Consider the following 23,672-nt stretch of genomic DNA (forward strand, 5'->3'; position numbering starts at 1 on the left):
TGGTATAAAGTTCATATTAAATTACAAGCACTCACTGTTGTCTAAGCAATGTAGGTGTGTTCCTAACGTCAAAGATCATATCTATCAAAACAATGTGCGTGTGTGCGTTGGAGCACAGAATACATAGTTGGAGGAGTTTAATGTCGCGTTCCGAAACTCGCGTTTCTTTTGTATTAGTTTCGGCACGCGAGATAAAATGCATCAGTTTCCACGTCATTACATCAGTCAAACAAAAATCGCGTTACCAACAGTGTTTTATTATTTTTAATATCCAAATTTTAAATAAATAAAACAATTCGTACGGCTTAAAAGGATTTGAGTTCAAGTCATATCAAATTTAAAAAAAAAAGTTGTCTGTTACAGATGACTTTTGACAGATGACAGATGAATTGTCAACTGATACACGAAACAAATTCGTATATCGTGTTTTGTGCAGAGTGTTTAGTTAGTTTGTGTTTGTTTAGTTCGTGATTAGTGAAAAAATAATTTATATTTGATATGCCTCCTATAAGACGAAGCAATTTAGGTAGAAGAACCAGAAATGCTATAAACCAAGCTAATTACCGATCTAATCGTACTGCACAAGAACGTGACGACGGAAATGAACGTGAAAGAATTCGGATATCACAAACGCGTGAAGCGCGAGCGCGACGTTCAACTAATAATCGCGCAAGTTTGAATCGAGCTGCTTTCAGTTACGATGTGTCAATTGACTACAGTAACTACCAATGTGTTGTTATTGGTTCTATGAACTTGGTTTGCTCACACTGTAAGGCATTAAAATACAAAAACGAAGCCAATGGATTGTGTTGCGCAAATGGTAAAGTGAAATTGATACCATTGGATCCACCACCAGAACCATTGTACTCATTGGTTTCAGGAATAGGAACAGATTCTATACACTTTTTGACACATATCCAACAATATAACAATTGCTTTCAAATGACTTCATTTGGGGCAACAAATGTAGTTCGGGAAAATTTTATGCCAACTTTCAAGGTATGTATTATACCAGTTACTCATAATTATTTTAGCGAACAAAATTTTCTGTCACCAAAGTTAAGATGTGTTACTAATCTTCAATTTCTTAATCATTACGAAATATATCACTTAGTCATCATATTATATGGTGATTCAGTTTCAGTGAGACTTTTATTATATTTTATATTTGATAGATATTAGTTAAAACTAAATATATACTTTTTAAGATCAAATATTATTTAAGTTTGATCACTGACAATCCATTAATTTATACCACACCATAATATTTTTTTTTATTTACAGATACAAGGGCAAATATATCACAGAGCAGGTTCACTGTTACCAGTGTCAGATAGCGACAACAAATTCCTGCAAATTTATTTTATGGGCAATTCACCACAAGAAATTGATCTGCGTTGTGCACATAACAATTTAGTAAAGAGGTCTATTGTAGAACAATTAGGTCTATTGTAGAACAAACTTTATTTCATCAACACAATCAATTGATTATATTGTTTAAAACTGCCCTGGATCTGATGCCATCCGATAATCACAAAATTGTAATCAGAGCTGATAAAACACCTGCAGGTCAACATACAAGACGTTTTAATGCACCAACTATTGATGAAGTTGCTATCGTTGTAGTTGGAGAAAACTTGGAATCCCGTGATATTGTTTTACATCGTCGGAATGATCAATTACAACGTATAAAGGAAACACACCGCTCATATGATGCACTGCAATATCCCATTATATTTTGGCAAGGTGAAGATGGCTACGATTTATCAATAAAAATGATAAATCCCATTACAGGTAACTAAAATATTAGTTTAGCTATGGCGATAATATCTCAGTCACTATATTATGTATTTGAATGTTATTAAAACAAAATCTGTTTACAGGTTCTGAAACCAACAAAAAAGTCAGTTCAATGAACTATTATTCATACCACCTAATGATTCGGGAAAATGAAGATAATCACATATTGAAATGTCGGCGTTTATATCACAAATATGTTGTTGACATGTGTGTTAAAATTGAAAGGGAGAGATTAACATTCATCAGGTTGAATCAAACCAAACTCCGATCTGAAGAGTATATTCACCTTCGAGATGAGATTAATACTGATGGAAATGCACAGAATGTCGGTCGGATGACTATTCTTCCAGCAACATACATCGGAAGCCCTCGGCATATGCACGAATATGCTCATGATGCCATGTCGTATGTTCGTCATTATGGTACAGCAGATTTGTTCATCACATTTACATGCAATCCGCAATGGATAGAAATTAAGCAGGAGTTATTCCCTGGGCAATCACCCATTGATCGTCATGATATTACAGCCAGAGTATTTAGACAAAAGTTGAAATCTTTAATGAATTTCATCGTACAACATAATGTGTTTGGTGAGACACGCTGCTGGATGTATTCTGTGGAGTGGCAGAAACGAGGATTGCCACATGCACACATTTTGATTTGGTTGGTTGAAAAGGTAAGGCCAAATGAAGTTGATGCAGTGATATCAGCTGAAATCCCTAATGTACAAGTAGATCCTGGATTGCATGAGGTAGTTATCAAAAACATGATACATGGTCCCTGTGGAACTCTTAATCAAAATTCACCGTGTATGATGGATGGTAAATGTTCAAAACGATATCCACGGACATTAATATCGGAAACAATTACTGGTAATGACGGTTATCCATTGTATCGTCGCAGATCGACAGCAGACAATGGAAAATCAACAATTGTCAAATTAAATCAACAAGATATTGAAATAGATAATCATTGGATTGTTCCATATTCACCCATTTTATCAAAGACATTCAAAGCACACATCAACGTTGAATCTTGCCATTCAGTGAAATCGATTAAATACATTTGCAAATATGTAACCAAATGGAGTGATATGGCTGTGATTGGAATCGGTGCAGAGAATTCTAATGATGAAGTTACCCAATACCAAATGGGCCGCTATGTCAGTAGTAATGAAGCAGTTTGGCGAATATTTTCTTTTCCCATTCATGAGAGACACCCTTCTGTTGTTCACTTAGCTGTGCATTTAGAAATTGGACAAAGAGTGTATTTTACAGCACAGATCGCAGTACAAAGAGCTGCTCAGCCACCATCTACTACATTAACCAGTTTTTTTGAGACATGCCAAAACGATGATTTCGCACAAACATTACTATATTCTGAAATGCCAAAATATTATACCTAGAATCAATCCTCAAGGAGATTTATACGACGGAAACAAGGAAAACCAGTTCCAGGATATACAGATGTTTACTCCACCGATGCGATTGGCCGGATTTATTCAGTACATCCAAGCAATGATGAATGTTTTTATTTACGACTGCTATTAGTCAATGTACGTGGCCCAACATCATTCCAACAGTTACGAACTGTTGATGGTGAATTGTGTGGATCCTACAGAGAAGCCTGTCAACGTTTGCAATTGCTTGAAAATGACGCTCATTGGGATCAAACTCTCAATGATGCTGTAATATCATCACACGCTCATCAAATACGAACATTGTTTTCTATAATCATATCTACATGCTTCCCATCAAACCCAATTGATTTGTGGATTAAGTACAAAGATTATATGTGTGATGATATTTTGTATCAAATACAGAATAGAATGGGAAATCCAAATATACAAATCAGTGAAGAAATTTACAATGAAGCATTGATTTCAATTGAGGACATGTGCTTGATAATGTCAAACAAACTATTAATTCAATTAGGCCTGACCGCGCCCAATCGTCCAATGCATGACGCTTTTAACCAAGAGTTGCATCGAGAAAGACTGTATGATCTCAACGCTTTGAAAGAATTACTTCAAACAAATCTTCCACTGTTAAATGAACAACAGAAGTATGTATTTGAAACTCTTATGAAAGTAACAAATAACGAAACTGGAGGGATTTACTTCTTAGATGCACCTGGTGGTACAGGAAAAACTTTTTAGATTTCATTAATATTAGCAACAATTCGCTCACAAAATAAAATTGCACTTGCACTCGCTTCGTCGGGAATCGCAGCAACTTTGTTTGAAGGTGGTTGAACAGCCCATTCAGCACTAAAATTGCCATTAAATATGCAAAGCAATGAAACTCCAACCTGCAACGTTTCGAAGAACTCTGCAATGGCAAAGGTTTTGCAGCAATGTAAATTGATTGTTTGGGATGAATGCACGATGGCACATAAAAAATCTTTGGAGGCTTTAGACAGAACCTTAAAAGATCTACGTAGCAATAATAACCGATTTGGTGGTGCAATGATTTTATTAGCAGGAGATTTTCGTCAAACATTGCCAGTGATTCCACGATCAACGCCAGCTGATGAACTCAATGCATGTCTAAAGTCCTCCAATTTGTGGAAACATGTCAAAGTACTTTATTTAAGCAAGAATATGCGTGTCGAGTTGCAAAATGACCAATCTGGAAACATATTCTCTAAACAACTCATTGACATTGGTAATGGCAAATTTCCTATAGACATGTTGACTGGCTGCATTAACTTTCCTCAAAGTTTTTGTCAGTTAACTCGATCAAAAGATGAACTTATTCAGAAGGTGTTTCCAGATGTTTCTCAAAATTACAGAAACCATGATTGGTTGAGCGAACGAGCTATACTGGCTGCAAAAAACATAGATGTAAATGAATTAAATTTCAAAATTCAAGAACAAATTACAGGCGAATTGAGGATATATAAATCAGTTGATTCGGCTACTAATCAAGATGATAGTCATATATAGTCATCATATATAGTCATCATCAATAGTCAACTATCCACCGGAATTTTTAAACTCGCTGGATTTGCCAGGATTGCCACCTCACAATCTTCAATTAAAGGTTGGATCGGTGGTTATAATGTTGCGAAATATCAACCAACCGCGTCTTTGCAACGGTACATGGTTAGCGATAAAAAAATTACTAAACAATGTGATAGAAGAAACTATACTCAAAGGAAAGTATAAAGGAGAAGATGTTCTCATACCGCGCATCTCAATGATTCCGACTGATGTGCCATTTCAGTTTAAACGACTACAGTTTCCAGTGCGGCTTGCTTTTGCTATGACTATAAACAAGTCCCAGGGGCAATCATTAAGTGTTTGTGGTATTAATCTAGAAAACCCATGTTTCTCACATGGTCAATTGTATGTTGCCTGTTCCCGTGTTGGAAAACCATCAGATTTGTTTATCTATGCGCCAGGTAATCAAACAAAAAACATCGTATACCACAAAGCACTACAATGATAATAATAATAATAATTATGATTCACATGATTAACAATAAAGCGATTACTTACTTTTCAATCCTTATATATGTTTTATTTAATTATTTTTTATTCACAACGCCCTATCACCAGGGTGATGGTTCTCTCCAGGAGAATTTTTTAAAATACGTAGGCACAAAAACTGCCACATTACAAATCTTTTTGACAGGACGAAGTCTGTCGGGTCAGCTAGTAACTAAATAAAAATAAACAAAAACATTATCTAATCTATCTCCTACACGTATTTTATATTCTACTGTATAAACACAATTTAGTTTAATACCTACCTAAAACTATTTATCTATTTACAATATTATTTTAACTATTGCCAAATGATCGGTTTGAAGTCGGTGCCGAACAACAAATTAGATTTGTTTGTTCGTAATTTAATTTTGTGTAGATGACAGAATATTATATTATTATTTTTGGAGTATTTCGGCTCGGCAAAATCATCAGCTCAGCAATGATATTATTCACAAATATCTGATTATTAAAAAAAATAAATATGTGAAAACATTGTGTCTTTGAAATATGATGTTTTGCCTCGATTTCTCCGGATTCCACCATCAAGTCTTGACTTAGCTTCAATGGGACCACCTGGGAAGTGCACTCTTTCGAATAAAAGAAGAATTTTGAAAATCGGCCCCTACTTTACGGAGTAATCGGTGAACACATATAAAAAATACATAGTCGAACATAAAACCTCCTCCTTTTTTGGAGTGGGGTAAAAAGGAATGCGACACTCTCAACGACAAGTTTAGGAAAATGTATTAGTTTCTTAGACCACTGTGAAACTAAGATTAAAAGGTGATTCAGAGGTTCCAAAATAAAGTGCTGAAGTGTATTGTGAAAGCGTCTTGGTATTGTGATCTCCATTGCGACCCAAGAAATGAGATTGTCGGGAACATTATCAATAGATTTTTCGATTCACAAGACTTCAGAATCATGTCAACAGAGAAGAGTTCAGGCTGTGTGAATATATAGAGGTTAATATACATTTATATATGTGCATAGTATCACTAGTCTCAAAGTTCAGTACAAAATATTTTAGTTGTAGATATTTGTTAGTACGTTATTTGTGCATTAGTTTTGATAAATAAATTTAAAAAATATTTTACTAAAATTTTGTTGTAAAAACTACATTTTTATGGCAATATAAATTGAGAAACTGAGTTTGCAACCTAGAAAATAATTTGGTATGTTAATATTTTTTTATATCAATATATTAGTGTCCTTTTACCAACTATGGGTTTATCTGGACTAGGCCTAAAGTTTAACCACGGTCCTCAGCATTAAGCCTACCGACTGGCGATTGACCAACTTTAGAAATCATCCCAGAAGACATCCGGTTTTACCCAGCCTGGTGTTACTGGCGTGACTGGGATCATTTCCCTCACAAACATGACTTTACGACCATGCCCCAGCGGGATTCGAACCCGCGGCTGTCGTAACAGTAGGAGGACCGTCCTGTAGCCTTTACCACTGCGCCACCAAGCCGGCTGTTAATATTTCATTGCGAAACCTAGTCTTTAGATCATATTTTAATTAGGCTGTCAATGTCATTTTGCTGGTTTTCTTTATCTGATTTTGAAAAATATTTTGATGAAGCTCAATCAAAGCCTAAAAGGCCGAAGGTCGTACATTTTAGAATATAAATAAAAGTATATGATTAAATTTAATGATAAAATTGAGAATAACTGAAAATAGGGATGTGTTTTTTAGGAATAATATGCAATTTTAAATCTATCTATAGACAAGAAAGGGAAAAGGAATTTATTTTATTTTTATGTCAGGTGTTTTTCACGTGAAAGATTTTCCCTTTAAAGGCCGATTTTTCGCTAATACACTTCTTAGAAATACAAGATAAAGCGCTTTCTCTAGTTTCGCCAATCAAGCGTAAAATATTTTCCTTATGTTTCGTCGCTTAGTTTCAAGTTAAGAGACGGGCTTTGACAAAAACCATTCATCTCGTAGAATGTTTCCGATTATTCTAGCGAATTCAATTTCCCGATATAATGGGAAAACTGGAAGGTGTTACTTTTACTTGGCGAATTTTCCATGCCTATTAAGAGGGTAATAATATACAGGATCCTTTTCGACATCTTCTTTATAACCTTTATAACAATATTTATATATTATTATAACTGATATTTATTATGTTTTTATATTTGTATATAAAAGTATTACTGTATTACTTATATATCCTAAATTATACTACGTTATAGATATATAGTCAATTTAAAACAACAAACATCGCAATGTTACCGCAGAGTTTTAGCACCTTTTGATTTTGACATATAACAAAATTCTAATCTAAACAAAATAATGAAACAAAAATGTTATATATTATAATTTATTTTAACATTATTGTAAATCTAATGGATATATTATCGAAGAACTTAAAACTACAATTATTTATATGGCCACAATAATTTATAGGTTAAAACTGTTTTATTTATTTACATTAAACTTTTTTCCACACTAATATATGTAGAGTTCTAGGCATGCTTTTTTATGTAGTGATATACCCCGAAGGCCTAATACACCAAATTAAGATCTGTATCTGAGTAATGTATTTTACTTTCATTATAGAGCATATTTACCTTTTACGCATAGTTCTTGTTTCCTTCGATGCAATATTTCCTTGTAAAGTCATTAGGATATTATTAAATTTCTCCTTAGTTTGTTCTGTTTCTACCTCTATACATCTTTCTTGATAAAATTACCCTTAATCACTGCATTCTCCTTAATGCATTTACCATATCTGCAAAAGAGTTAGTATTATTTTTCTTATATATTTTAACCAAACGCTCATGTATATTATGAACAATAACACGCATGGTCCATGGTCATAAAGCTTTCCCAATCTATAATACAATTTCCTACAGTTAAAATATATTAATTGTATGCTGACCTTTAGTTGTCTAATCTTTCATCACCCTGTCAAGTTGTTATTGTCAGCATTGAATCATAAATCAATATTCATAAAGTTTTATTCAATCACTGTCACTTTCTCACACCCAAATGTTTGTGAATGATATGATGTACGTGTTCAGTTGATATCTTTAGTGTCTGCTATTTCATTCAATTTCAATTTACGGTCATTCGTCGGTAACAACCTCTTTTAGGCGTCCATTGCGTTCACCGTCTTCGGTGCTCATTTCACCACGTCTAAACTTGGCATACCAATCCTTGATGGTTGATTTACCTGGGGGCAGTTTTATATGTAATACAGGCAAATTTATATACGCATCTTTCGAGGGTTAGGGCTAACTAAAAAACATATGAATATAATTCTAGTAGCGCCATCTATGCGCCAGGCTGGGGACTTTTCAATTGACGTGTTAACATGGCCGATTTTGAAATTTTGTATCTATTATCCATGTCTATTATATTATATCTATTTCTATCTATATATTAACCCGTTTACCGAAAATTTTGCGTCACTTATTGAGGAAAACGGCAGTAACGGGAGGCTTGAAATTTGGCGTTGGAGTTTAAGGCTTATATGGAGGAATTTTTAGGTGTAAATTTTTGTGTTTTACAAATTAAATTCTAATAAATGCCCAAATTAAGCAATCAGGAACGTCTGTCAGATCGGCGAGAAATAATATATAAACAAATATTTTAGGCGATATTATCATTGGACCTAAAAATAAACCATGGATGTGTAATTTGACGTTGTGAGGTAAATTTGGCAGCGTTGTACCGAAAAATGCATGCGGGTATTTGAAAGTGAATTAAGATATGATTAAATTATTTTAGTTAATATTAAACAGTGTTGTTTAATATTTTGTATTACTTGAGGTTATTCCCGCATTGTTGGAATTTTTAAAAAAATATGGTAGTTATGTTTAAACGCTTAAGGAAAGTTAATATAATATTATATTTTACATTATTTGTAGCGGCAACAAATAAATGTATCAACATTATTCGACTATGAAAGAAAAATAGTCGACGAAGAAATATGAAAGAAACGACATATGCGAATATTTCATTCTAATATAGACTAACAAAATTCAAGAATAACAAGAATTACCTCTCCTCTGTTTACAACATATTTAGATTTTTAATATTATTTTTTAGATTATTTTAGATTTAGAAAGCAGCTTCATCATATTTTGAATGTAAATTGTAAGAAAATACAGAACGGCATTGTTGACAAATTACATAGAAGACACCTGATGACTCATTCGCTGCTCTAGGTGGACGTGGTATTCCGAACGGGTGATGGGAATGCTGAGCTGACACTTTTTGTTGTTGTATCTTGTTGAAGTAGTTGATAAACGAATGTTATTGTAATCACCGTTGTAACATCTTGTATATTGACATATTAGATATGACTTAGATAGTGACTATTACAACCTTTTGCTGAATATTTTTATTTTAGTTACCAAGATGTAAAAGTACTTACAATTTTAAGAGTTTAATTTAATTTAATATCTGGTGATCAACTAAGAAACATTGTTCTTGCAAGAACTGTAACAGGTCAATTAAAAAAGTTTCCGGCATGAACATAAATGGCGCTACTAGAATTAAATCCATACATTTTTTAGTTAGTACTAACCCTCAAAAGATGCGTGTATAAATTAGACAGCTGTCAGATCATTAGCTTGCGAATTATAGCGAATTATAGAATTATATATAGCCCTTTGAAAAAAATTGCTTTATGAAGTGAAAAATACAGTTGAAGCAAACACTTGGCTTGATGCCCAGTTTCAGGAAACTTCCCCAGAAAAATCAACCATCAAGGATTGGTGTGTTAACTTTAGACGTGGTGAAATGAGCACCGAAGACGGTGAACGGAGTGGACGCCCAAGAGAAGCTGGTACTGATGAAAACATTTAAGAAATCCACAATATGATTTTGAATGACCGTAAATTGAAATTGAATGAAATAGCAGACACTCTAAAGATATCAACTGAACGTGTACATCATATCATTCACGAATATTTGGGTATGAGGAAGCTCTGTGCAAAGTGGGTGCCAGATCACTTTTGACCAAAAACAACGACGAGTTGATGATTCGGAGCAGTGTTTGAAGATGATCAAGCATAATAAACCCGAGTTTTTGCATCGATATATGACAATAAATGAATCCGAGTGGACTGCACACTGATGAACCCTCTCCAAATCGTGGGAAAACACAACAGTTCGCTGGTAGGATTATGGCGTCTGTATTTTGGGATGCCCATGACGCTATTGGACTGTTTGGAGGACGAAATCGCCGAAAAACGGGCGCATTTGAAGAAAAAGAAAGCGTTGCTTCACCAAGAAAATGCACCGTCTCACAAGTCGGTGAGAACTGTGGCAAAATCCATGAATTGGGCTTCGAGTTGCTTCCCCATTCACCGTATTCTCCAGATCTAGCCCCCAGCAACTAATCCCTGTTCAGAGATCTCTAAAGAATGCTCGCTGGGGAGACATTTTCGTCGAATGAAGAGGTGATCGCCGAAACTGAGGCATATTTTGAAGTAAAGGACATATCGTACTACAAAAATGGTTAAGTTGGAGGGTCGCTATAATCAATGTATTACCCTTTAAGGGAATTATGTTGAATAATAAAAACTAGTTTTGCAAAAACATGTGTTTTAGTACGATAGGCTGGAGATTTTTCAATTGACCTGTTATTATTAACATAAATCAATATTATTGTGATTCTTTATTAATGTTATTTAATGTATTATCTCGTCTTGATAGTTTTTACTTGTAATAAAATTCTTTGTTGGTACCCATTATACCTTCATCCATCTTCATCTAGTTTTTACCTTTCTACCTTCATCTCTTTTTGTTGGCCTTTTGAATTGTTTTATTTTCTTAAATTTCTGATTTATATATATATGGGTATTATTTCCTAAATTAAAAATATAGTAAAATATATAAAAAATTTATATTAGTTGTATACTTTGTATACATCATATGTCCGTTGGTTTAATTGTTACTCTTTTAGGATTTGGTATAATATATTTAATTGCCTTGATGTTACTTTCAACAAATTTTCTAGACTTGAATCCACCAACAGTTCATTAACACCACTGAACTATGAACATTAAACGTAACTGAAAATACTTCCGTGTACGTTTAACCTTTAATCGAGAAAAATCTACGTCGTTATTTCCGACAGTTTCGTTATTCCATTTTTTTCCCGGATATGGCCCACGCTATTTTAATTATCCATTTACCAAAGTAAAACGATATTCAAAGGGAATAACTGATTTCTGACGGAATGCCCTTTCAGAGCCGAGCGATATCGAGTTCTAATTGTCGTAGGCGTCAAATTAAAAGATCGCACATTTTAAGGCGAGCGATTTCGGGTCGGGTACCTACAGAGGGCGCTCGGTGCGGTGTCTTTTTCCGTCTGTCTCTCTCGGTCTACTTTCGACCTTAGCGTCATTCCGGCGTCCCGAGGGCCTCTTAAAAATATCAAAAGGGTAATGTAAGAAAGTCGGAGGTAATTTCATTTCGATTCCTCCTTCCGTCCGCTGTAAATTGCGCTCCGATAGATATTTATTTCTCTTCATTTCGGTGCGGGGTCTCCAGAGAGAATTATTGTCCGTTTGTGTTCGGTGTTCTGCGTTATTCAAGGGCAATTCGTTCGAGGCGTAGCTTCTGTTAATTGTGTCTGGTTGTTTCGGGTTTCATATTTTCTGACTTTATGGGTATAAGTGCCACGTCTATGCGGGTCGGAATGAAGAAATACTTATTGTTAAGAATATAACTTTAATCATTTCCTTATTATGCAATTAAAGCTTTATTTTTTGAAATGCAATATTTTTAGTTCTAGATAGGGTTTATAAACATATGTTATATAATATGCTTCTGACTATCCGGAACGCTAGGAAACCATTCCATAGAGGGATACCATGGAAATTTGGGTTGAAACAGAGTCCTTTAGAAGAGCTTCAAAAGCAATTATTCAAACATAATTTTACAAAAACTATAGAGATATTCTTATAGTCGTTTATTTAGGAGGAAAGTGTTATATAATACGAGTCTGACTGTTCTTCCTTGAATTCATTCAATTAATTGGAATTAAATTAATTATCAAAAAAAGAAGACAGGTTGACGTTAGATTGGCAATCGTTCCGCAGTTGCTCGAAGTGTTTCTTGGTGTACTTTAGTGCAGTCCGGGCAAAAGTATTACAGATAAAGATGTAAAGTCACAAAAGGTAGACTGAACGTACTCAATGAACTCTAGACATAATTACACACACAATTATTTCAAACGTTCTTTGGTGTAGTTAAGTGAAGCTGTAAGGTGACAAAAATCGGGTTGTATGTCCTCAACGACTCCTAGTCATAAAGAGTTCCAAGTAATAAACATTCAAGCTTTGAAAACTCTACTAGTTTGTGGATTCCCCAAGGCGTAAGGCCACCAAAGGCGAACTGACTTTGCTGCGAATTAACATAATCAGCTGGAATTTGGACAGAAACTTAGGGATTAGGGTGAACGGCTACCAAAGGTGAATTGCAATAGCTCAGTATTTTAGCTGTAGACTATTAATATCTAGAGTCACCAAAGCTGGGATTCCATAGAAGCATACTACGAAAATTTAAAGCAACTGGCGGAAGAATGTACAGGCGATATCGAAACATAGCTTTACAATAAGTATCGGTTGTCCAGATGGATTAACGGCTATTTACATTCCTGTGGTAATTTCTTTAGGAGGAAGGTGTTATATAATACGGCCCTGACTAGCCTCTTCTTTCCTTAAATAAAATAATTCTTCAAGTAAATTAATAGTTTCTTTTTAATCAAAAACACTGTCCCACGTTAAAACTGGGGCAGTTGCTAAGATTACGAGGAAATTATAAAGTTCTTCTCTTTTGAATTAATCCCTTTATTCAGAAGATTTTTAAGGTTTGGGGTTCTGATAAAACATTACTACTTCTAAATTTAAGCACAATCAATTAATAATTCATAAAACTGTATCAAAGGTTGAGAGTTTAAATCACATGACAGTATGATTGAAACCAAACTAGTTGCTAAACTTCCAATGGTTGCTATAATGCATGAAATCTGAGCTAATTTAAGCAGTGGCAATTTGAAAAGACTAGATTTATTGATTCCTAGAAGTTATATAAAATTCAGCAAGCAAACCAATTTAATTCCACAGGTATAAAACATAAGGTACAAGTATTGAAGCATGAATAAATGAGATCAAAAATACAGGACGTGTAACAGGTCAATTGAAAAGTCCCCAGCCTGACACATAGCTGGCGCTATTGGGATTAAATCCATATGTTTTTTTGTTAACCCTGACCCTCAAAAGAGGTGTGTATAAATTTGACAGTTGTCGGATTATTAGTTTGTGAATTTTAGCATTTTGAGTGAAGCAACTTTTGTTATTGTGAAAAAAATGGATAAAAAGGAATCTCGCGTGTTTAAAAAATTGCTTGGTTAAAATATTGCTTTTTGAAGGGAAAACATACAGTTGAAGCACAAACTTGGCTTAATGCCGAGTTTCCGGACACAGTCTCATGAAAATCAATCATCAAGGATTGGTAAGCTAAGTTTAGACGTGGTGAAATGAGCACCGAAGACGGTGAACGCAGTGGACGCCCAAAAGACGTTGTTACCGACGAAAAATCCACAAAATGATTTTGAATGATCGTAAATCGAAATTGAATGAAATAGCATACCCTATAGATATGAACTGGACGTGTACATCATATAATCACGAATATGTGTATGAGAAAGCTCTGTGCAAAGTGGATGCCGCACGAGCTCATTTCTGATCAAAAACAACGACGAGTTGATGATTCAGAGCAGTGTTTGAAGATGATCAAGTGTAATAAACTCGAGTTTTTGCATCGATATATGAAAAAGGATGAAATATGACTCCATCAAACGCAACAGTCGGCTGGCAAGGTTATGTCGTCTGTATTTTGCGATGCGCATGGAATAATTTTCATTGACTACCTTGAAATAGGAAGGACCATTTAGAGCGACTATTACATAGCGTTATTGGACCGTTTCAAGGACGAAATCGCCGAAATACGGCCCCATTTGAAGAAAAATTAAGTGCTCCTTCACCAAGACAATGCACTGTGTTACAATACACACAAGTCAGTGAAAACGGTGGCAAAAATCCATGAATAGGGTTTCGAATTGCTTCCTCATCCACCGTACTCTCCACATTTGGCCTCCAGCGACTATTTCTTGTTCTCAGACGTCATAAGAATGCTCGCTGGGAAGATATTTTCATTGAATGAAGAGGTGATCGCCGAAACTGAAGCCTACTTTGACGGAAAGGACAAGTCGTACTACAAAAATGGTATCGATATGTTAGAGGGTCGCTATAATGAGTGTATCACCGTTGAAGAGAATTATGTTGAATAAAAAAAACTAATTTTGCCAAAAAAAAGTTGTACTACAAAAATGGTATCGAAAAGTTAGAGGGTCGCTATAATGAGTGTATCACCGTTGAAGAGAATTATATTGATGTTTTACTATGGTAGGCCAGGATGTTTTCAATTGATCTGTTATTATATAAACCATAATCTTAGTTGGGTATCTACCTACTTTACAAAAAATATTTTAAGTTAATCAAATAATAATAAACGAATATACACTGAATTTGCACACACACATGCTTAATGCATATGAATTTGAATTGAATTTCTTGATTTTATTAATAGTGGATCATGATTGTAGGACTACATGAAGTACTTCCTCCATCATGTGACGCTAGTTGTGGTACTTTAGGAAGGTAAGGTTCTATCACAATTTTAATGTTATTGTTAATAGTAGATTTACTATTGTCACGCAAGTGTTTAGTACAACATCTAATATTCATATATCGATGCAGCAATTTCCATATCGGATTTCTCTCCATTATATTAGCCTTCTCTTTTTAAATTTAATTTCTGCTATCAATCTAAATATTTTCTGCTAACATCTTGATTTAGTTTGCAGTATTTCTGGAAGTCGATTTTCCTTATCTTACATGTTATAATAACCACAATAATTTAATTGCTGTTTATTATTATTTTACAGGTATTCTTCATGCGTGTTAATTAACTGCACTTATGAGAAACGATCCAAACGAGCTATTTTTAATAATAAATAATAGAACATTCTTAAAAATGTATAGTATTATATATCAGAAATTATATTCATTACAATTTAATATAAATTCGGCTTAAAAACTATTAGTTTATTTCGTTTTCTTCTTGATAACGCAGAAAAGATGTCATTTTGCATTCAACATTGATGTTGTCGTATAACCCGCGTCAAGATTCCTTCACCAAAAGAGCGTATCATTTCGATTGAGTTTTACAGCTTTCGAGCCTGAAATCTGCTTAATTTCGCATGAGTGGGTATCGCAATAAAGAGCTCGTCTACTAAAGGGACCACATTAAATTTCCATACGGGCGCTATGCAGCTTTGAGACTTTAGTGAAGTTTCTTATTAAAAATAAAAGTAAAACAAGCATCGAGGCTTATCTGTTTCTTATAAGTTTTCGTATCATTTCTTACTTAGATATAAATTTAACCGTTCAATGGGGAATAAATTAAAGCTAGAGTATTTTAGTAAAAAAAAAATAAGAATTAGATATAAAAATAATAATATCTGGACAGACTTCTATTGACATTAGCATCATAGTATAAAGAAATTTAGAAGTGAAAGTTATATGGAAAAATCGGGTCCCACATTTGAGCTTTTCGGAATCCCCGTTACGAGGCCAAATGTAAACGAAAAATCTAACAGCTATATGTGTATTTCTCTCTCGTTCGACCTCGGTATTAATCATTCTAACCTAAGCAGTTAACGGCCATTTTTAGGTGATATAATTTGTGTTGTTTATTTACGTCAAGTTTTTCGGTATGTGTTTGTATATATATTTAACAATTATTTTATATTATTCTGTGTATTTTAATTTATTAGTATAATAAAAAGAAAACCTTAAGGCGATTTCTTATGATCTCCTGTATAGGTCCAGGAAAGTTTGTAATCATTTTAAAGATGAAGACTATAGACCAAAATGTGGAAAGCCATGGCTGAAACATGATGTAATTCCTACTTGTAATTTAAATAGTAAGTATTTTGTTAACTAGTAATGATTTATTTCATTGTAATAATTAAGCAATATTTATTGAGATTCTTTACCTTTACTGCAAGACAAGGAAAATATGCCCCCAATGGCAATATTACAATCACATAAGTTTTTGAGGCTGATAGATATATAGGAGATTCTTCTATCCCAACAAGACCCAAAAGTAAGTATATAATAATAAACTTGCGTTTATTATTAGAAAATGGAGGTTCTAACTTGAAATTTATATGTTCATTTCATATAACTCAGTCTGTCCCATCAGATTCGTTTCAGGTTGGATGAAAAACTAATGGCTTTATCCTTATTGCATTCAAATTCAGGCAGAGGATATAAACTGTTATCGAAGATATTCCGCTTGCCTTCTAGAAGAACATTAATAGTAAGAGTAGTAACCTCTAATTTTGGTCGATAGTTCAGAAACTTGACTGTATAGACCGAACTGCAATTGTCATATTTGATGAAATGTACCTCAATCTAGGTAGATTGTAATTTAGTTTATTCTAAAAAATAAAAGGGTAGTGGAGATATCTTTGTGATTAGATCAATGTCTTTGTGGTCAAGTAAAATTAATGTAATTGTAATATATAAATAAAATATATTTATTTTTTAAATTTTCCCAGTAAATTTTTTTACTATTTTTTTTAAATTTCCCGCTCAAATTTTTAAAATTCCCGCTAAACATTTTTAAATTTCCGGTCGTAACTAACTGTCATACCGCGCATGCGCAAGCGCACTCACACAGGGATTACGAGCTTAACTTAGAACCAATTTTAACATAATAGATACCCTTCTAAATTTCTTTATTCTATCATTAGCATTGAGAAAATTGACACTTGGTTTTAAAACATTTGTATTTATTTAAAACGCCTTCATCTATCTATTGTCTATCTATATATAGTATCACCTATCTTAGACATTTTCTCGGACAATAACAATAGCCATTTAGATGATAGATGAATTAAATATCTGGCCTGCTTACTGGCAGGTATTTTATCAGGTCTCATGACGAATTATGCCTTTGAGATGCCATCAGATCAAGTACTATTTTTGACTAAATCGTTATAGTGATAAAGAAATATTTATATTTCTTGAATAGGTTATGGTTAGATTGTGATTGTACATCTTTAGAGTAATACCTAGAGTATTAACTTAAAACATATAATTTTTAAAACAAATTGCGTGGTCACAACACAATTTCGCTGTGTTTCATTAGTTAGTTTAAATTACCTGTAAAAAATATTTTTAGGAAGATATTTCATTGGATAACTATTTCATATGTATCACGTTACTGAAGTCACATTCTACTGACCAATTACATTTCAAATAAAACCCAATAGTAATACCTCAAAAAAAGTTTTAAAATAAATTTCTACATACAAATATTAAAATTTTATAATATAAGTATATATAAAGTATATAATGAATATATAACATATATAAATAAAAAATAATGAAATATAGATATTTAAATAAGCAAAATTATCTCTAGCATTTCGCTTTTTCATATTTCTTTAGTCATATTAATTTAAATAAGTTGTATTGAAGTTCCCTCATACTAAAAAAGGACCAAGTATGTGTCTGTGTCTGTTAATATTCTATTTAATTGTTTAACATAAAAATGTGTTGAGGTAAGTTATAAGTATTTTTACAATATTATTATTATAATTGTGGGCGAATAATTATTTTTAAAGAAAAGTAACAAAAGGTTTAAATGTGTGATATATATCAAAATGTGCTCTTATTGTGGTAAAATCGAGTAGTTAAAGAGACAACTTAAAGATCTATTAACAATGTAATAAAACAATCATGAGATACCATCTTGTCTATAAAATTTTAGAAATAACTTTTTAAATGGCAACAAAAAGTTGGCTCTATATGTATTGAATGGCTTTGCTCTAAAGCTTTTCATGTAAAATAATCATATTTACCTTCAATGTAATTTTGCTATCGCCCCATTTGGACAAATTTTGTGTTTGGTAATATTATTTCCGCTTATCCACTAAATACACAACCCTCTTGAGGCTGAAGATACATTATAATCAAATAATAGTAAGTCAAAAATTGCGTCATAAACAAAATGCATCAAGCCGTAGAAAAAAACAAACGTGTTATAGAAATGAGCCAATGATATGCCTTTGTATTGTCTGCGGTAGTGAATCTCAATGTAATACTCTGCGGTGAACACAACTCCTATCAATTTCCGCATCCAGATTGCCAATAAAATAAATTTGTAAGAATTGATGATATGCATCTGACAGTGGAAATAACGCTACTAGTGAGTGATAAATGTGTCCTTATACCTGCAATTGTTTAATATATTATGAATTTATTTCTGGTACAAAATTTAATGTTACCAAAAACTTGTATGGTATAATATCTCCAAAGTGCGCGTGGAGATAAGTTGGCAAGAGGTTAGAATCATTTCCCATCCCAGAGACTAATAAGCATAATGGATGGTGGTGGGTTCAATAGAGACAATTTTGCTTTTTCATTGGCACAACATAACCAAGTAGATTCACCGCTGTATTTTAATAACTTACAATCGACGGTGCCGAGAAACTACCTTCAATATTTAATACATTATATATTCTAATCGCGGTTTGATAAGTATATAGTGATATAGTGATACATTTTTAGTAGCAGCAATAAATATTTGATAACTATAGAAAAAATAAAAATTTCACGGTATAGGCAACCTTGGGGAACTGTTTTGTTTAGTTCAATCAACGGTAGCGCTGCGATCGCAAATTATGATTGGATAGTTTAAATTCCTGGTGCCGCCACTAACATGGAATGTGATTGGTTGATCAAATTGTGTGAAGTCAGCATTTTCTAGGGGCCTCCATTTTTAAGTTTGTTGTTTAAAGGTCTTAGTTTTTGTTTAGATCAAGAAATCTTCATTTTATGTTGTGCATGTTTTCTGTTTTACATTAATTATTATGGAAAAATAATATAAATATTGATGACAATGCGTCAGTCTAGTAAAAGATGTAGTGTACCGGGGTAAAAATATACTACGGAAATTAGACATCGTTTCCCAAAGAATGATCTCGATCCTTCCATAAATGGGTTATCAAGTAAATAATAGTTAGTTACATGGATAAACTACAATGCAAATATATCAACGTCATGGTGTCTGCCACGGACATTTTAGTGAAAAAATTAGAATTACCCTTCCCTCACGAACAGATATTAGGCTAAATACATATCCAATATTGATTTTTTTCAGTTACATATAAAATTATCTATCTACTACATGTCTGTTTATATATTGTTTTTTACAGAGAATCAAAACCTACTTATGAAGATGTAAGTAGTAACAAAATTCAACTAATCTAATAAGTTGTTTGTATTCTGTCAGTGTGATGTCTCTACATAAAGAAGTCTTACAACAAGGTAATAATTAAGATAACTGGATAATTAGTAGTAATAAATACTACTTTTAATTGTAAAATATCCCTAATTGTCATGGTGGTAGAAACAGCACCCTTCACCTAGTATGTTCGAGAAATCTTTAAAAGGGCACATCATCACTTCAATTTTTTCACATCATTCTCCCGGAGAAAATTGTGAAGAAGATGAACATGCTAGATAACTTATATTCTTTTTTAACCGATCTAGTACCACTAGAGGTTGTTAAATCACCAGTTGAGTCAATATTGTAATTTAGTCTTATTTCAGGCTATTTAACAAATCTTCTGAAAAAGAGACAACATGCAATATTTGTCTACATTCTATAATAAGTAGTTCCACAGATTAAAAACTCTAAAATCTAAATATCTTTAAAATACACATACATTTTTAGTGTTTCAACTGTCCAATCCATAATGATTTTCAAGACCAAATGTTAAACAAATATGGGAAAGCGTTATAGAAGAATTATAGATATTTTAATTTTGCCTAGAATAGAGTTCATAATTGTTTTTTTGCTTTTTGTTATATATATATATATATATATATATATATATATATATATATATATATATATATATTTAGGTTGTTAAATCACCAGTTGAGTCTATATTTTTAGTTCCAGAGAACTTTGCTCTGAGAAAAACAACAGTCAACAACAATATTGTAATTTAGTCTTATTTCTGGCTATTTAACAAATCTTCTGAAAAAGAGACAACATGCAATATTTGTCTACATTCTATAATAAGTAGTTCCACAGATTAAAAACTCTAAAATCTAAATATCTTTAAAATACACATACATTTTTAGTGTTTCAACTGTCCAATCCATAATGATTTTCAAGACCAAATGTTAAACAAATATGGGAAAGCGTTATAGAAGAATTATAGATATTTTAATTTTGCCTAGAATAGAGTTCATAATTGTTTTTTTTGCTTTTTGTTTATATATATATATATATATAAATATATATATTTATTTATATTATTTACACTTATGTATATTTGTATAGGATTTTATTTTAATAAATTAATTTTAAAAATTATTTGATTTTCATTTAAATATTATAGGCCAATAAATGTGGCGTCACAAAGTAATCAGGCGAAATGGCAGATCAATCAAAGCAAAATATTTTCCTTACAGGTTTACACATAACTATTTTAAACTAACCAATCAAATTCACGTTGTCAGCGCCGCCAATGATTGAACTAAGCAAAACTTTGCCCCACTACTTACCATCTATTATCTTTCCTTTATCACAATTAATTTTATCATGTCTTTTCGCAATCAATGAGCCGATTTTTCAGATTAATAAAACTTGATTATAATACTTATTTAGCTAAGATAAGGAAAAAGGTCTTACCCTATGACGCTTTACATCTGTCAGTTTTAACCTAAGTTTTTAGTGTAAATAAAATTTTAATGTGGTCATTTTTAATTCTATATATCTACTTTTTGTTCCTTTAGTTATATAGCAAACAAGCAAAAAATTAGATAGCAAACCAATATTTTTTTCGGGCTATTGGCCCTTTGTTCTTGCTCTTTAGTGTAATAAACCTATAAAAACATATTGTTTCTTTTCATACTTGTGTAGATCAATATATGGATATTAAAAATATATATCGATAGTAATATATCGATATTTTTCACCTTCTTACATCCATATATTTCAATAATTTTTATCAATTTATTCTTGAGTTGAAATTAATCGTCGTGTACCAAATGCGGCAAATTTATGTAGACACAAGTGTTTCTTAATTTGAATGTTTGGCAATTTTGAACGTGGGAACTGTTTTGAGCGAAGAACGTGTTGAAGGAATACTCAGGCAGTTAAAAGAAAAAAAGCGGTGAAAAGGAAGACGCAATACTAAATATAAAACAGCATTGCTGGCAACAAAGTAAGTCATAATTTTTAATAAAACGTAATAATTTACATTAAGGAAGAACAAGCTTATTCAGTAATGGAAAAGATGGCAAATCCAAAGACTGCTAAAACTGCAAATTACTTAGGAGGATATTCTACTATCTACAAGGAATGTATAATTGCAAAATAATTACAAAAAATAAGAAGCAATTACAGTTACGTCTTACTAAAATAATTCCTTTCATAGTATGTATTAATATCACTTACGCCCAAGACACTCATCATCATAAGTCACTATAAATTTTAATATAAGATTAGTTGCCAAAAACTCGCGCTGTAGTCAAAGAAAGGAGGTAGAAACTGAAAGAAGGTAACAACAATTTAAGAATCCTTTATTCTCTTATGTTGCTATCCCGAGTGCAATCTAACAGTTACATAGGCTATATAACAGCCATATTTTTAATATGAGCCCATAAATCTATGTATTATATTTTTTCCATAATTTACTTTCAGCTTGGATAATTTATTATTAACATTCTTGTTCCATTCTAATCTAACATTAATTATCACAGATAATTATTTAGCATAATATGTTCAAGACTGGTTGGTTCTTTATTCACTTATTGAAAAATTGGCGAGATTATGAATGACATATGTTTTGTTCTCGATAAAATAACCCTATATATATATATATATATATATATATATATATATATATATATATATATATATATATATAAAGCACGAAAACTTAAAATATTTTTATTTTACTTGAAGGAATCTTATTATGATATCTGAAATAATATTTAACTTTGATTTCTATTTTGCAAATGATAATTACAAAAAAAAACGCGTCGAAATCATGAATTGTTTTTCTTATCTTTTATTTTGAAGGGAATTTCATTTATTGATACTCTCGATAGCATAAAATTTTTGAAATAATATGGAAAAAGTATTTACACAACTGGTAAGAGAAAATATGTTTAATAATAATCTCATATAAAATAGTTATTAACAACTTGAAAATATTAAGTTTGCCAACTAATTTTACTTAATTCATAGTAAAATGCAAATATTTTAAAATGTGATGAACACATCAACATTTAAAAATAACCATAACCACCCATTAAAGGCACTACACTCAGCAATCGCTTCTTAGCTTCTTTCCAAAAAGAACCATGTCTTCAACCTAAAATATAAAATAAAACTCATTAAACACAGTAGTTTTAGACAGCAGATAAATCACTGGTTTCAAGGTGTTTCTCCTTCATTTTTTCCAAGATATGACTCAAATGTACTTGTTAGCAAGTTTATTTTTTACTTTATAATTTGGAAAAATAATAGCATAATATCCTCTTATAAAGGCTGTGGCTCTTTCATCCAAATCATCTTGCACTTGTCAATTCTTATTTTTTCATACTACTTAGCCATTGTGTCTGAAATAAATTAAACACAGTTATCAAATATTTCACCTTCAAAATAGTAATAAAATATATACAAAATACATCATGCAATAAATATTATATTATTACCATAAACTTCAAACGAGTTGAATTTCAATATTATTCGTATTTTCTTCCTTATCATAACTTTATTTATTGCGTTACCTGCCATACAATAATTGATTAAAAATGATTAGACGGTACATATTATTTTAGCAATAAACATTGTATTATAGGAAAATAACACAACACGTACCGTCGAAAAATGATTCACAAGGCATTTTATTTTGGCATGCCATTGTGAAAAGTACGGTAAACAAAAGAATACAACGTTCCGTATTCACCGTCAACCGTTGAAAACCGTCAAATGGTTTTTGGAGACCGAGACTTTCCGAGAAGAACCGAACGCCCCACGAGTTGATTTCGATCACCGCGAACGGAGAGATATTCGTCGAATCCATGTCGAATCTTCGCGCAGGTTCTTGCGCAGACGCCGAACGTTCGCTTCGTTCAACTCTGTACTCACCATAACAGAAACGGCGAATAATGTACTGCAACAGAATTGGCGCTGGCAGTGGGCATCGGGTCGGTCAGGTTCAATGAAAATAGAGCCTAAAATATTTGTT

At 32.4% G+C, this 23,672-nt stretch overlaps 1 protein-coding gene across 1 annotated transcript; it reads left to right on the forward strand.

Annotated features, from left to right (window-relative positions):
- The first annotated feature begins 343 nt into the window (after nt 1-343).
- LOC143190827 (uncharacterized) lies at nt 344-1,455 on the forward strand. Its single transcript, XM_076395393.1, has 3 exons — nt 344-820; nt 881-999; nt 1,285-1,455. Exons 1-3 carry the CDS (start codon nt 499-501, stop codon nt 1,453-1,455), a joined length of 612 nt encoding a protein of 203 aa, XP_076251508.1. The 5' UTR covers nt 344-498.
- The last annotated feature ends 22,217 nt before the right edge of the window (nt 1,456-23,672 follow it).

The sequence above is a fragment of the Rhynchophorus ferrugineus genome, unplaced genomic scaffold, assembly GCF_030347505.1.
Source record: "Rhynchophorus ferrugineus isolate W39M unplaced genomic scaffold, kcgeb_rfMv2 rfM2, whole genome shotgun sequence".
Classification (NCBI taxonomy): Eukaryota; Metazoa; Arthropoda; class Insecta; order Coleoptera; family Curculionidae; genus Rhynchophorus; species Rhynchophorus ferrugineus.

Bases quoted from the DNA above. Each gene is read 5' to 3' on its own strand.
- LOC143190827 (XM_076395393.1), top strand. From the start codon at position 499: ATGCCTCCTATAAGACGAAGCAATTTAGGTAGAAGAACCAGAAATGCT. The intron at 821-880 runs GTAAAGTGAAAT...CATTGGTTTCAG, and splicing joins TGGATTGTGTTGCGCAAATG to GAATAGGAACAGATTCTATA. The intron at 1,000-1,284 runs GTATGTATTATA...TTTTATTTACAG, and splicing joins ATTTTATGCCAACTTTCAAG to ATACAAGGGCAAATATATCA.